Source organism: Protomyctophum parallelum (genome assembly GCF_964188405.1).
Source record: "Protomyctophum parallelum genome assembly, chromosome: 6".
Taxonomy (NCBI): Eukaryota; Metazoa; Chordata; class Actinopteri; order Myctophiformes; family Myctophidae; genus Protomyctophum; species Protomyctophum parallelum.
Window position 1 is genome coordinate 47,998,149 of NC_139701.1, and position 17,368 is coordinate 48,015,516.

The 17,368-nt window shown below is 44.2% G+C and overlaps 1 protein-coding gene across 1 annotated transcript in view; it reads right to left on the bottom strand.

Moving 5' to 3' along the window:
- LOC310860049 (ralBP1-associated Eps domain-containing protein 2-like) overlaps positions 1–15,259 on the bottom strand; it is a gene marked incomplete at both ends in the record, with an annotated part of 95,780 nt that extends 80,521 nt beyond the window's left edge. The window contains 1 exon segment of the mRNA XM_083766810.1: positions 15,029–15,259. Within this exon segment, the coding sequence (XP_083622936.1) occupies positions 15,029–15,259 (231 nt within the window).
- Positions 15,260–17,368: the final 2,109 nt, after the last annotated feature.

Here is a 17,368-nt window from a genome sequence, read left to right on the forward strand (position 1 = left end):
ATAAGTACCCTCCTCCCCCCTGGATACTGAGAAGGTAAAACACAGTCAGGTTGACACAACACTCGAAACAAAATGAACAAAATCAATAGCTATGTTATTTGACATCTGCTAGATAATGACCCTAATAAAACTTAAAACATTAAAAGAAAACAGTAAATAGAATTAAACAGACTGATTAAAAAATGAATTCAAATATATAAATGTTCCCCAACATTCTTTCTCTTACAGACAGGCCTGGCCAGGACTTGAATACACTCAGAGACACATAACACCCCTTGCACCTCTGACCCCCCCCCCCCCCCCCCCCCTGCCAGCTGTGCAAAGGAGAGAAGAGAGGCTGATCCCTGTACCTGTATGGACATTAATATTTGTGTGAAAGTGGATTCCAATATCGACTTGATAAGAATAATATTCCCTTATAAATATCCCCCTCTCCCCCCCTTAGTTTGTGAGTAACTTTCACAGAATAATGGACAGATGAATAGCCCTGCAGAAACCATCATCTGACCCAATGATCTGGAAAGCAACACAAACCAAGAGCTAAAACAATATTTGTCAATCAGACTGTACTATTGCAATCTCAATCTCAAGAATAAATGAATGAAGAAACATACAGTACATGAAAATCAAACATCAATACATCAACATGGAAACAATAGATAACCACTATTCCTCAGCGCACTTAGATGGAGTCTAGAAAAAGTCAGTTGTCAGATGACAGCTAGGTGACAGCTCAAAAGCTATGCTGTCAATAGCACAGAGGGGCTCAGTGTGCAGCCTCTTAGAGTCTCTCGTTGCGGTTTCTGATCACACTGTCCAGCAAAATGACCATGTGTCCTACAGTTATGACACTCTCCTTTCATCCTCCAGCTTTCTGAACTGTGACGTGTCAGTGGAATATATCCTTGCTGAGGTGCACGTGCAGCCCACTGATAGGGTGACACTGGCTGTTGTGGTGCCCTCACTCTCCATGGCGGCACTTTTTGTTGGTCTGCGCTGTCCTGCAAATGTGTCACTTCTGGTTGAATCAGTCTCTCTTCTTGAATCTTTGTCAGCACTTCCGCTTGTAGTGACACTGTATTCTCATTCATTTGACGTACAAGGTCAACATCTTCAAGTCTTTGGAACTCCTGTTTTTTCCTGTGTAGCTCAACTGCGTGTGCGATATGATCTGTGTAGGTTTCCAATGTCAGAGTGGACAGGGAGACTACTTCCTCTAGCTTGTCCTGTACGACCAAGGGCAATCCTTTGAGAATCTTGTTCCTCAGTATCCCACGTTCGAAGCCCGGGCCGCTCGCGTCCTTCCCTGTCACGTTCGTCCAGATCTGGTGCGCTTTGGCCACATATGCCCTGGGGTTTTCGTTGTCAGTCAGGGGGTCAATCAGAATTCTGTCTGGGTTCAGATCCGTGGGGTACAGCTCTCGGAGTGCTCTGCTTATCACTCCTTGGTTTTCAGCGTACATGTCTCCATCCCCCACGGCAGTGTCTTTATAGGCCTGCATTCCTGCCCGGTCTAGGACTTCATTCAACCTCTGAATCCCCACCAGTTGCGCTAATAGTCTCTTCATATCTCCCACGGCCAAGGGAACTCCCACCATCATTACATCGAATTTCGCTAGCCACGCGTATGCTCCTTCCTGTATTGGCGGCAGTTTTGTGACGAGATCTGTCATATCCATATGGAGCCATGGCTGGTAGTCAACATGCGGACCGCGTACCGTCATTGGCAGTATTTTGGCGGGGGCCATCGTCTTGCTACTTCCTCCTCCCTTGTTCTCATTTTCTCTGGCCGGCTCCCAGTTCTCCTCTTCTTCCCTGCCCTCAGTGTCTGATGTTCCACCCTTCTCATCCCGGGATCCGGTCCTCTTCTTCTTACTCTGGTTTCGCGTCTCCATCCCTTCCCTCGGTGCTGGGCCTGATGCGTTTGCCCTGCTCTCCCGGGCTTCCTCCAAGAGCTCCTTCAGGTCTTTCATCTGCCGGTCCAGGGCCTCCTCTCTTAACGACATGGCAGCCATGGCAGTCATTGCTTCCTGTAGTGCCTCCTCGTGCCTCCTCCCTCGGCCCTGTCCTGACCGTTTCTGCCTCTTGTCCCCTTCGACCAGGAATCGACTGACCTCCTCCTCCTCTCTTGTCAACGCATCCAGACTGGCCATCAGACTATCCGCGATGAGTTTGTTGTCTTTGTATACCTTCAGGTCCTTCGCTTGGCGTGTCTTGCATTCCCTGATCTCGATCAGCCTCTTACGGAAAGCCTCGGCATCCAGGGCGAGGGTACCCCCATCCGCGCCATCTCCACTTCCGTCCTCCGATCCTAGTGCGCGACTGGCAGTCCTCTTCTTTGGTCTGCATGGGCGCCTGCTCAAAGCCCCCCTGGAGTCTCTCCCACGTCTCTGGCTCAAATTTGTGCGAGTGTGGGGAAGCCTCTCACAATCACTGCTGTCCTGTTCAAAGTCCTCATCCATAAAGTTCTGTGCAGTGTCTTTGTCCCCACATTTCTCATAGAGTCGTCTCAAATGCTGTAAGTCTCTCTTCTTGCGGGCTTGAGTAGAACTGTCATCCCATTCCTCAGTGTCAGAATCAATGTTCGTGTCTGTGTTGGGGCGGGCTGCCCTTCTGTAGATGTCTTGTAAACTGTCTCTGTGGCTGTGCGCAGCCTCATCATGTAGGTCAATCAAGTCGAGGACCAGATGGGCCTCTTTCATCAGAATTTCACTCAAACGTGTCTCTATAGCACGCATATACTGTCTCTGTGTCCTTAATTCACTGGTCACGTCCTCCTTCAGGGAACGTACCCGCTCCAGCTCCCTCTTAACAGAGCGTTGAGTGTCGCTGTCGTCTGGCTTTGATGTCCTCATGTCACTGTTCTCCATAACGTCCACCTGAGTCTGTGCTGAGTTGTCGCTGTGACCCACAATGTCAATGCACTGGTTCTGGTTGTCTGTGCTGCAATCAGCGGAAATCTTCTCCTCCGGCAGTACTGACACAGACAATGGTGCGGAGTCTGACAATTTCCTGCTCATCTCCTCCCTGACAGTAGGCCTCTGGCTCGCTCTATGTGCGACAATATGAGGACCCATTTTCACTTTTTCTTTCAATCTTCGAGTCCGCCCCTCTTCACAGAACAAGTCTAAAACTGACAGTTCTTCTTTCCTTTTCATTTCTCTCTCTTTTGTCGTCTCATCTGCTCTATATTTACACACCTCTGCCTTTATAGATTCAAGGTCTTCTACCTCGAAAGAGCCCTCTTTTGGCCATGGCGGCCAACGATTATGCCATTTTCCTGAAATGCTGGAAATATTCTTAGATGGATATTTCTTGTGCATAATCTGCACTGGAGTACGCTTTGTGGCCATAACTACTAAATTGTAGCTAATCTCACTAACTGTTACTCATTCTGTCACGCATGCATGTCTCCTCACCTCCCACAGTCTCAGACACGCATACTCATTTGCATACTGGCCCCATAGAATGAGCAGATAGTCCACAAACTCACTCACTCACTCACTCAAGGAAAACAGGCAATACTTTCTTATCCCCGTTCACACAGGAAAGTGTAAAATAAAGAAATGAGATAGACAAACTATATACTTAGTCTGCAATTTAAGAAAGAAATATAGAAATGCCTCTATTTTCTTTTAGACTGATTTTAGGGAAAATACCCCCCTTGATCACTTCAGTGACCTGCCACCAGCATGTCTCACTATCTCATTTGCATTTAAGCAACCGTGCCAGTGGTTTCGTCCCTAAGGTCAATTTATTTATATGCAGACTATACATTTTGACTAAAATAAACCTGTAGGCTTAACAATCCAATTTAACCTATCTAATTTTACAAAAGATCAATGAAATATCCTAAATGTGAAATGTATTCTCATACTAAACTCAAAATTTAGATTTAACCCCAAATTAAAGCCAATTCAATTTTAAACCTTAACTAAACCCCCAATTTAATATCTATACACTCCCCCCTCTGAAACTTGTTTCACATGTTTCAGAAATATCTAAAAGAAACCAATTAACGCTTTACAAAAAACCAGCCCAAATTTAAACCACCCAAGTAAAAAATAAAATCCTCCCCCAGCCCTCAGCCCTTGAGACAAAGGAAGGCCTCCACTAAACCAGGAGAGCAACGCGAAACAATGAATAAATGCCAAATCACACCCAAACAACGTGTAAGCCACTGAACAACAGCAATGTATACAGCCAAGACCGCACAATTAAAAAATAGCAACAAAAGACTTGATTGAGAACTATTTGGCATTCAATCACAGCTCACAATGATCTACCAGCACTAACATATACATGAACATCGACTCACAGACAAAACTCAAACAAACCAAACACATACACACACAGTCGCTCACTCATACCACACACGCTCAATCCCTAAACATCCTAACACAGTGTGCACTGACCTACACTATCATCCACACACTTAGTTTACGAATTCTTGCCAGTCCTTGGTTCGCAGAACTCACTCCAAAAAAATAGAAATTAAGGAAAATCCACAAAATCCTTCGCAGGTCCAATGTTCGTGCCGTAGTAAACCACGGAATCGAAATATCACGTCGGGCGCCAAAATCTGTGGTATATATTCTTCCAGGAGTTTGTAGATTATAACCTTATTTCCCCACTCTATCAAGAACGAGAAATGAGCTCCGTTTTCCCAGGCAAAGTCCTTCTTTTATTCAATCAAGGCATGTCCCATAGTTACATCAAGCTACAAGCATTCAAGTCATCCTCTCATGGTATACCTCCAGGCCAGGTCAAGCCCTGTCCTGCCTCCTGTCCTCCGCTTCCCAACTCACAAGTCCCCCCCAAAACCTCCCAGCACATCTCTTTATACCACATAACCTGCAGTGGGTGTCACCTTTTGTCCCTGTGTGTGTGTGTGTGTGTGTGTGTGTGTGTGTGTGTGTGTAAACAGCTACTCAAAGACCCCCAACTGTGACAGTCCCTAGACAAACTGTAGCCTCCTGTCCTTATCAAACAAACAGGAAGGCCTATAGATAATATCAGATGCCCCAAGAAGGCCCTCAAGGCTTCCTGCCTGTAGGACAATTGATATGCAAATAGTTACAACACTGTAATGGGATGAAAGGAGAAAGGCTTGCACTATAACTAACCAAGTAGCCTATATATATATGATTCAAATTACACGACATACGTCCCCACCAAAGAGGTCCAGGTGTTTTTTTTGTGCAAAAACTCCTTATTGGTTATTTCCCCTACCATAATCCCTCAATGAATTGCATTGGATTGAATGGGAATTGAATGGGGCTATGGGGTGTTGTGCTAATTCGCTTATTTCCATCGAAATAAGTAGTAAAGTGTGCCGCTTGGGATGTTATTTACATTATGAAGAGAGGATATATACAAAAATTAAATAATTTTGAGCAATGGAAATAATTGAATCAGCACAACACCCCATAGCCCCATTCAATTCCCATTCAATTCAATGCAATTCATTTGGGGCTTATGGTAGGGGAAATAGCCAATAAGGAGCTTTTGCACAAAATAACACCTGGACCTCTTTGGTGGGGACGTAACAACTACAAAGAAAGGTAAGAAAGCCTTTTAGTATGGAATTCTCCTTTAATGTCAACTCTACACCACTAAGATACCCATGTACCCGTCTAAATACTTCCTTAATGTAAACAAAGTCCACACCCACAACACCAGAGGGAGTGCAACAAACCATGTACAACCCAGATTCGGCACAAACAAGGGACTAAATTAATTTCGCTCCTAAATGCCACAAAAATGTGGAACGCCCTACCAACAGTCATTAAGACATGCAAATCACTTGACTCCTTCAAAACCGCTCTCAAAGGGCACCTACGGACAGACGGCTGCAATTCGAAACTGGCCCCCCGTAAAATCACACACACACACACACACACACACACACACACACACACACACACACACACACACACACACACACACACACACACACACACACACACACACACACACACACACACACACACACACACACACGGTGTCATGGTCAGCACACTCTATATTAGAGAGGATTATCACAACAAAACAAAAAAAATAAGTGATATTTGTAAGTGAAATCACTGAATATACCTTTAATTCTATCCTATATTCAACGTATACTGCTCATGGCGATTAGCAGGCGAAACGACACCTAGCCCTGCCTGAAGCTCATGAGCACAACGTCTCCCCCAGGCCGACGACACCTATAGCCCTGCCTGAAGCTCATGAGCACAACGTCTCCCCCAGGCCAACGACACCTATAGCCCTGCCTGAAGCTCATCAGCACAACGTCTCCCCCAGGCCAACGACACCTATAGCCCTGCCTGAAGCTCATCAGCACAACGTCTCCCCCAGGCCTATAGCGGAGGGAGGGTTCCCTCTTGGCCTAGCGGAGCCTAGCGGAGCGGCGGATGTCCGGGCTCCAACGTGGAAGACCCTGCAGCGTGTGGGACATAAAAGACCCTGCAGCGTGTGGGACATAAAAGACCCTGCAGCGTATGGGACATAAAAGACCCTGCAGCGTATGGGACATAAAAGACCCTGCAGCGTGTGGGGGACATAAAAGACCCTGCAGCGTATGGGACATAAAAGACCCTGCAGCGTATGGGACATAAAAGACCCTGCAGCGTATGGGACATAAAAGACCCTGCAGCGTGTGGGACATAAAAGACCCTGCAGCGTGTGGGACATAAAAGACCCTGCAGCGTGTGGGACATAAAAGACCCTGCAGCGTATGGGACATAAAAGACGCTGCAGCGTGTGGGACATAAAAGACCCTGCAGCGTGTGGGACATAAAAGACCCTGCAGCGTGTGGGACATAAAAGACCCTGCAGCGTGTGGGACATAAAAGACCCTGCAGCGTGTGGGACATAAAAGACCCTGCAGCGTGTGGGACATAAAAGACCCTGCAGCGTGTGGGACATAAAAGCGTTTATGGATTACGACTGCATTTACATCTGTGGTTTATCAACATCCACTCAGTCCTATATCGAGCGTGCATAATTAACGATTATTACTCGGCTACTGTACGTATAGCATGAGAAATAATAGGCGACGAATGAACGATATACAGTGTGATATGAATCGACACATTGAATCTGTATCTTGACAGGGTTTGTGTTTTCAGCGTCACAGATTCAATAAACACAAATAAAGCCCGAAGTAAATGCGTCATGTTGGGCACGGTGGTATGCATTCACACGACATCCTCAGTGTTCATCTTAACCCGTTCTGACCCGAGATCAGATTCTAAAAAATGTCTTCTATACATCCTGAGAGTTTTCCATTCTGACCTGAGATCAGATTCTAAAAAATGTCTTCTACATCCTGAGAGTTTTCCATTCTGACCTGAGATCAGATTCTAAAAAATGTCTTCTATACATCCTGAGAGTTTTCCATTCTGACCTGAGATCAGATTCTAAAAAATGTCTTCTACATCCTGAGAGTTTTCCATTCTGACCTGAGATCAGATTCTAAAAAATGTCTTCTACATCCTGACAGTTTTCTGAAAAAGCTATGTTTCTATGTCAGTCGTTCTTCGATTTTTCAAAAATAGCAGACCTACAAGCTCGTAGCGCGCCACTCGGTGGCGCGCTATATGAGCTTGTAGATCTGCTATTTTTCAATAGCTAAACCATAACATAATGCCAACACCAAAAGGGGTTCCCGCCCAGAATGGGTTAAGGATGGAGTGCACATATACTTTTGTATTTAAGTTACATTAACTAATAGACCCCCGGGTGTGGTTAAAAAGCCCGTAGGGGGGGGGAACGTTGTTGCATATCGGTTGAAATAAAGGAGGGGGAGCAGAACTATATTGTGTACGTTCCACTTTGTCTTCATAAGGTCACATAATGTGCCGTTAGGTTGAACAGTGAGGACTGTGTGCTGTGCAGGCAGGCTGCAGTGTGGTGTTGACACACAGCCAGTCCAACCAGACAGGTTTGGTCGCCATGTTGTTATCACTACCATCCCACCTAAATACCGCAATAACAATGTATGAGGCACACAATCACCTGCTCCCGAGCTTTATCCAAGAGCTGTTCTGGCCTAGAGAGAGCCGCTATACAACCTAAGAGGCACTGCCATTATTAAATCAAACAAATGCTAGAACAAACATCAGAGAGAGGTGCATATCGGTCAGAGGGGTCAAGCTGTGGAATGGATTGGATGACGCACTAAAAAAACTGTAGTACAATAAATAAAAATCAATCAAAAATAGTAGATACATAATTATAGAACATTGATATGTTTTGTTTTCTCGTTTTGTGTTTTGTTTTGTTATTTTTGTTCTTGTTTGTCTTGTTCCTGTTAACTGTATTGTCCTGTCTGTCTTTGTTTTTGTTTTATGTTATGTTTGTTTGTTTTTGTTTTGTTTTCTTGTTTTTTTTTTCCCCCTTCTGTTTGCTTTGTTGTATTATTTTACCTATGAAAGCCATTTATCTGTTAGAAGGGTATGCACTATAAGCTTAGGCTTCAGCCTACACAATGTTTCTTTTGCAAAAAAAAAAAAGCAGGCACTGTATTGATTTGTTTTAATGACCAAAATAAATAAACTCTACTCTCTACTCTACTGCACCTTTACCACCAGCGCTGTGTCACATGACACACACGCACGCACGCACGCACGCACGCACGCACACACGCAGGCACACACACACACACACACGCCGATGTCTCCCTTTTGACTGATCAAAGTGACATCGAGTGACCTTGGTACATAGAATTTGATCTATTGAAGATTCTGACCTTCAAATGTACATCATTCTTGTATTGATTGCATTGCTTGTATTGTTGTATTGTTCTCTCTGCTTTGGCAATGTAAACGTATGTTTTCTCATGCCAATAAAGCCCTTTGAATTGAATTGAATTGAATTGACCGATACCTGTCCATTCAAACTCTAGACGGGCCCCAAAGTTATTAGTAGAGGCCCGAAATGTAAGGCCTGGCCCATCTCATCGAACCCTGTACACTCAAGACACTGCCCCCGCTGCCCCCCCTTCCATATGTCGATCTGACCTCATCAAACCCTGTATAGGTCTACACTCAAGACACGCTCCATATATGGCCAGACCTCATCGACAGCCACACTATACTGTACCTGGGCTGTCTCATCGAACCCTGTACACTCAAGACACTGCCCCCGCTGCCACCCGTAGTAGATCTCCATATATGGAGCCGACCTGTTCTAACATTCCATATGTTGATCTGACCTCAGTGTCCTGAGGGCAGACTGCCCTCAGGACAGACTGCTGGTTCATGTATTTGTTTGTTTTAGCTAAATTGCTTTTGTACTTTTGTTTTTTAAGCATTAAGCACATCTCCATTGGGAGGGATATAGGGATTGATTTATAATTAAAAATGGAAATGCCAATAAAAACATAGCGAGAGAGAGAGAGAGAGAGAGAGAGAGAGAGAGAGAGAGAGAGAGAGAGAGAGAGAGAGGGGAAACGATGAAAATCGCCAGATCAGCAAACTCACAAGGCATTCACGAGCACACTGCAGTATGCAGTCCATACTCCATAGTACTGGCTCCATTCAGTACCACTACAGTACCACTGCAGTATGCAGTCCATAGTACTGGCTCCATTCAGTCCACTACAGTACCACTCCACTGACGAAAACGACATGGAAACGAAATGGAAACTAAGCTATGATGACTAAAACTAGACACGTTGTGAGCTTGTTGGTCTGTCAGTTATTTTAGCTATTTGTTACAATGCCAGTGCATCTGTTGTTGAAGAACCAGGGCTCTTTCTACCAGCTTAGGTCCATCTCCTCCAAGTTATTGTCCAAAAATAAACACATCATGCAGCCTTCAGTTATTGTCCATAACACAAATGGTAAATGGTGCATTTATATAGCGCCTTTATCCAAGGCACTTTACATAGATTGTGCATTACATTCACCCATTCACACACCTTTACATAGATTGTGCATTACATTCACCCATTCACACACACATTCATACACCGATGGCGGCGGAAACCATGCAAGGCACCAACCTGCACATCAGGAGCAATTAGGGGTTCAGTGTCTTGCTCAAGGACACTTGGACACTAACTCTGGGGGAGCCCACAGGGTTCGAACTGGCAACCTTGCGGTTAACATGATAACCGCAAATAACAACACATGTAGCCTTCAGTTATTGTCCATAATAAACACATGTACCCTTCAGAGGTGTACAGTAGCCAGAGTAAACTGTAGACACAGAGTTCACTGTGTTACTGTAAACACACTAGACACGAGGTCAGTCCATTCACAGCTGAAACCACCAGCATGCTGAGCTGTAACAGTCAGGTGTGGAGATGAATATAACGGCTTTATGTTCGCGGCCGTGGACACGTTAAGTAAGGGATAATGTATGGCTGAGTGGTAACCAGCTCAGCGGCCTCGTGGTTAGAGACAGTGTCCGCCCTGAAACTGGGAGGTCGGGGGTTCGATTCCCCGTCCCGGGTCATATAACCAAAGACTGTAAAAATGGGACCCAGTGCCTCCCTCCTTGGCACTCAGCATCGATGGGGTTGGATTGGGGGGTCAAATCTACTAATCAAATGGTTCCCGAGCGCGGCACGGCTGCAGCTCACCGCAGGCTGATTAACCACCGACGCAAATTATCCCGCTTAGAAGATACGCTGCATCGAGATTCAAGAAGTTTCATCCCCTCTGCCATTATAGGGTCCTTAACAAACACAACCCCCCCCAAAGGGCAGTGCCAGTTTCATCCCCTCTGCCATTATAGGGTCCTTAACAAACATAAATCCCCCCCCCAAAGGGCAGTGCCAGTTTCATCCCCTCTGCCATTATAGGGTCCTTAACAAACATAAATCCCCCCCCCAAAGGGCAGTGCCAGTTTCATCCCCTCTGCCATTATAGGGTCCTTAACAAACATAAATCCCCCCCCCAAAGGGCAGTGCCAGTTTCATCCCCTCTGCCATTATAGGGTCCTTAACAAACACAACCCCCCCCAAAGGGCAGTGCCAGTTATGCTAAGTTACGTTATGCTTTAGCTATTGAAAAATAGCAGATCTACAAGGCGCGCTACGAGCTTGTAGATCTGCTATTTTTGAAAAATCAAAGAGCGACTGACATAGAAGACATTTTTTTAATCTGATCTCAGGTCAGAATGGGTTAACAAACACGAACCCCCCAATACCTGATTCACCTCAACTGGACCTGCTTGCAAGTGAACCCTGCGCACGCACACACACACGAACTGGACTGAGCGCTGACAATGCGCGCACACACACACACACACACACACACACACACACACACACACACACACACACACAGAGACTTTGCTTTCTTTTAAATAGCTTTAAAGAAAATTGAATTATTTTACTAGTACTTTGCTGGGTGTTTTATTGTATTTGTATAATTATTTATTGTCCTGTATGTATTGTCCTGAATGTATACGCATTGACCTGAGCAAAACTATTTCCCCATGTGGATAGTGAAGACATCTAATCTAATTAAACGGAAACTTAATAAATACATACATTAATACATTTCCTTGCTTGCGGTAATAAAAGTATTCCATAAGATGTCTCGGCGTCTGCCCATGCAGCCGCAGCGCTGTCGGAAAACCAGGAAGTGAGTTGATCAAATGGAATCAATTTTCGCTATTTTTGAGAGCAATGTTTAGCTGTTACTGACACTGTGTGTGTTTGATATGATATGATATAGTACTTTATTGTCAGTTCACACTGAAATTTGTCTTGCGACACAGCAGCCAAGTATGGACATATACACACATTTGACATAACACAAAGAACAAGACAATTTACATGTACATAAAGACATGAAGACAAGAGCAATATCCACCGCTTAAATTACCCTGTGGCTACTACAACTCCTGATTAAGCCTCAAGGTCGACTGGTGGACAAAGGACCTCTTTAGTCTGACCTTATTGTATGCTGGTACACCATATCTCCTTCCTGAAGGTAGCAACCTATATTCTCCATACAACACATGCTTAGTATCAGAGGTGATATTCCTTGCTAACCTTAGGATGCTGTTATCATACGTGTGCGTTTACATGGCTGTGCTGGAAACAGCAGTCAATCAGCGGGGCGCAGCACGTGCTCCGAGGGTTAGATTACACATCGCTCTGTTATACAGCGGAGCGGTCTGTTATGCAGAAATAACAGCACCGCTGAATTTGGCGATCAGATCAGAATTTTGTATTTTGTGTAAACACTGTATTTTGTGACTAGGCCCTATTGGTCGACTTCACTGTTTTAGCTGAAAACCAGATCTTGTCCGTCAAATTGCCCAGTCAAGACTTTTAGAACAAAGTTAACACCACCACCACCACAACGGACTGCTTATCTCATCACTTTTCTCACTGAAACAAAGAACCAAACTATTCTTTCCTGTGACGTTGCGTCATGACACAGATGGCCTGTAAACTAAAGCCAGCAGTGCAGCGGGCAGGAGTGAGCGAGCAGACATCCTACTAACTGTAAACTAACTAACTAACTGTAAACTAACTGTAAACTAAAGCCAGCAGTGCAGAGGGCAGGAGTGAGCGAGCAGACATCCTACTAACTGTAAACTAACTAACTAACTAACTGTAAACTAACTGTAAACTAAAGCCAGCAGTGCAGAGGGCAGGAGTGAGCGAGCAGACATCCTACTAACTGTAAACTAACTAACTAACTAACTGTAAACTAACTGTAAACTAAAGCCAGCAGTGCAGAGGGCAGGAGTGAGCGAGCAGACATCCTACTAACTGTAAACTAACTAACTAACTGTAAACTAACTGTAAACTAAAGCCAGCAGTGCAGAGGGCAGGAGTGAGCGAGCAGACATCCTACTAACTGTAAACTAACTAACTAACTAACTAACTAACTGTAAACTAACTGTAAACTAAAGCCAGCAGTGCAGAGGGCAGGACATCAGACATCCTACTAACTGCCAATCCCATCATTCATTTTTTAAGAGCCTGCCCAGGGACTACAGATGAAATTTAGCTTTGGCTAACTCTGGCCCATTTACATTTGATGTGAAAACTGACATGTTGATTAATGAGCTTTGTCCCTGTCAAATAAATAAATAAATAAAATCACAGTGTCAGCCTGTGTTGTTTTTGGCAGCAAATTTTGGATTTTAGCACCAGACAGTCATAGGGCTGTATTCTGCGTGTCTTAAGTACCAGGTCTTATTCCCTAACTTGAGTAAACTAAAGACCTGGAGGCGTGGTCAATGCTCTTTGGCTATTCTGAGTGGCGTATGTGCATTTTAATAACATGAAATGAATGAAATATCGTCAACAGAGTGAACAGACCATTAGGTCAGGTGAATTTGGTATAGATTAATGAAATATCTTCAACAGACTATAGAATATAGATAGCCGCAATTTGCAACTCTAGATTTTTTTACAATGGGTTGAATCTAGAGTTGCAACAAGCTCCATCCACTTCCTATTCATCATTTTTGGTTTGTGATCTGCTTGTCTTAAACGACGTTAAACTCACCAACATTGCAGCTGTAGTCCAAGCTTGAATTATCCTCTTTCAATCTGCCAAGCTTGTTTTTCATAAATATCCACCGTAGAGATGTTATGAGCTACTTTCTGTCAAGACATCCTCTGCAAGTGATTCTTTTGCTAAGTGCTGGAGTTTGGAAGCACTCGTCGTACGTCACTGAACGGCCCTGCGTTCCACCTGTTTCGAATTTGCACATAATGCAGGAGGCAGCAGCGCGACCTGTTAACAAAAATGAGTGCTTCCAAACTGCAACACTTAGAAAAAGAATCACTTGCAGAGGATGTCTTGACAGAAAGTAGCTCATAACATCTCTCTACGGTGGATTTTTATGAAAAACAAGCCCGGCAGATTGAAAGAGGATAATTCAAGCTTGGACTACAGCTGCAATGTTGGTGAGTTTAACGTCGTTTAAGACAAGCAGATCACAAACCAAAAATGAATAGGAAGTGGATGGAGCTTGTTGCAACTCTAGATTCAACCCATTGTAAAAAAATCTAGAGTTGCAAATTGCGGCTAGAATATATAGAGGCGGACTGCATTTGGTTTAAATGAATGAAATATCTTCAACAGACTCAAGGACTGCATTTGGTATTTATGAATGAAATGTCTTCAGCAGACCATAATGTATAGGCTATAGGTGCATTTGGTATTTTGAATGAAAATGTCTTCAGCAGACCATAATGTATAGGCTATAGGTGCATTTGGTATTTTGAATGAAATGTCTTCAGCAGACCATAATGTATAGGCTATAGGTGCATTTGGTATTTTGAATGAAATGTCTTCAGCAGACCATAATGTATAGGCTATAGGTGCATTTGGTATTTTGAATGAAATGTCTTCAGCAGACCATAATGTATAGGCTATAGGTGCATTTGGTATTTTGAATGAAATGTCTTCAGCAGACCATAATGTATAGGCTATAGGTGCATTTGGTATTTTGAATGAAATGTCTTCAGCAGACCATATACTGTATAGGCTATAGGTGCATTTGGTATTTACATGAATGAAATATCTTCAACAGACCTATAGAAGGTGCATTTGGTATTAGGCCTACATAATTTACATGAATGAAATATCTTCAACAGACAGACATAACCTTACACAGACACACTGGCTGTATATGGGGTGGGTTCGGTTCGGTATAAAAATAAATGAATAATGCTTGATCCCAGATTCCCAGCCATGCACACAGAGCAATAAGGTGCGTTCGCTAAAGGCTTACAGCACCTCTCTCTCTCTCTCTCTCTCTCTCTCTCTCTCTCTCTCTCTCTCACACTCTCTCAGTACACCGCACGACTGCAGTTTTCACGTTTCGTGTGTGTGTGTGTGTGTGTGTGTGTGTGTGTGTGTGTGTGTGTGTGTGTGTGTGTGTGTGTGTGTGTGTGTGTGTGTGTGTGTGTGTGTGTGTGCGTGTGTGTGTGTGTGTGTGTGTTTACTACAGCTTATGCGATGTGTATGTGTAGGCACTGACTAACTGTGCACATGTAGTATAATATATCCTACTAATAATACAGCACTGTACTCACTTGATGCAAGGCTTCGGGCGGCAGCTGGCTCGTCTTGAACAGCTCCGCCACCTTACCGGCCGACAGCTTCCCCGAGCCGGTGCCGCCGTCAGCCTGCTGGCAGAGCAGATGAAGACCCGAGTAGTATCTGTGTTCATGTTCGTTCAGGGAGATGAAGCTCCCGCAGGAGGACAGCCCTGCCGCTGCCGCTGCAGGCACACCACCACCACCACCGCCGCAGTCCTGGTCCATTCCTATCCGTCCACCGGTGTATGGTAACGGGCTCTAACGGTTACGGTATAACAGCCTAACAGGCAGGCAGTGGCAGCCCCGTCACAACAGCATGTTGTTCCGTCTCTTTGGTTTAACGTGCAGCCGGGGTGGTGGGGCGAGGCATTCAGCGACAGGATGGACTAAATCAGCCCCCAAGACAGCTGCCTTGCGACGGCTGTGTGTGTGTGTGTGTGTTCGCTTCTCTCTGCTCGCTTCTACTGATTATCATGACTAACCGGTTGTAGCACTACCCCCCTGAGCCACCTGGAGGCACTGGCGAGTGTTTTATTATAACCTGGCCACACACCTTTTATTTGAAGGAAGCTTTTTATAAAGCCTTATAATAAAGTCACTATCAGGGCCTAACATTTAAATGCAACTTATATAAGCACTATCAGGGCCTAACATTTAAATACAACTTATAAAAGCACTATCAGGGCCTAACATTTAAAAATGCGTGACGTTGACGTTGTCATGACGCGAGCAGGACGAAAACAAGGCCTGCACAGGCTGGAGAGGCAGCGTTGTTTTCGTCGACTAAAACTAAGAGGAAAAATGTTCGTCGACTACCTTTTTTCACTGACAAAAACAAATGGAAACTGAATGAAAACTATAAGCTATGATGACAAAAAAACTAAGACTAAATAGGGACTAGTGGACAAGAGATCCAGTACAAGTCATTTTACACTTGGTTGCATGCTGAAAATAGCTGATCTACAAAGCTTGTAGATCGGCTATTTTCAGCAAGTGTAAAAACACTCATTACGACGGCATCATGACCCACCAAAATAGATTGTAGTCGACTAAATCAACTGTAGATTTAGTCGACTAAAGTCTTATGACATTTAGTCGACTAAAACTAGACTAACACTAAGACATTTCCAGGTGACTAAAATGTGACTAAAACTAAATGAAGTTTCAGTCCAAAGACTATGACTAAAACTAAAATAGAAATTTGCTGCCAAAAACAACACTGTGGAGAGGTGCCTCTCTCTCTCTCTCTGTTTATGCTCTCTGTTCTGCACATTGCCACGTGACACACACACACACACACACACACACACACACACACACACACACACACACACACACACACACACACAAACCCTACTATGTCAGTATAGGTCCTATACTGCCATCTATTGTTGAAGAAGATGTACTGGAGATTGTATGATTTTTATAATAGTTTACAATTTACAATGTATAGGCATTTATCAGACGCTCTTAATCCAGAGCGACTTACATTAAGCAAGAACAAAAAGCATGGCAATACATCATTTAGTTCTCATGAATCATACGTAAGCTATATAAGAACGTAACAGTGGAATATCTATATAATGAAACTATACGCTGGGCCTATATAGTGCTATGTTTACATAAAATGCTATAAGGCTACATAAACTGCTGTCTAAGGCTACATAAACTGCTGTCTAAGGCTACATAAACTGCTGTCTAAGTCTACATAAACTGCTGTCTAAGGCTACATAAACTGCTGTCTAAGTCTACATAAACTGCTGTCTAAGTTACATAAGTTGAGCCTTTGCATACGCCATGTACGAGGTTGAGGCCAGGGCAAGTACTACGGTGGAGTCTGTAGAGGTGGGTTTTCAGACTGCGGCGGAAGACTGGGAGTGGATCTGCAGTTCTGACTGCAATGGGAAGTGCCTTCCATAGTTTTGGAGCCAGAAGGAAGAAGAGCTTGGGACGGGTGGAGCGTTGTCCCGGCGTTTTTAACGAAGGTATAGGGCTTTAAACAACTGTTCGACTAGTCGACTAGTAAACTAGGCAACTATAGTCAAGTGAAAGCCCTAAACGAAGGTACTTCAAAGCCCTAAACGAAGGTACTTCAAAGCCCTAAACGAAGGTACTTCAAAGCCCTAAACGAAGGTACTTCAGAGCCCTAAACGAAGGTACTTCAGAGCCCTAAACGAAGGTACTTCAAAGCCCTAAACGAAGGTACTTCAAAGCCCTAAACGAAGGTACTTCAAAGCCCTAAACGAAGGTACTTCAAAGCCCTAAACGAAGGTACTTCAAAGCCCTAAACGAAGTCAAAGCCCTAAACGAAGGTACTTCAAAGCCCTAAACGAA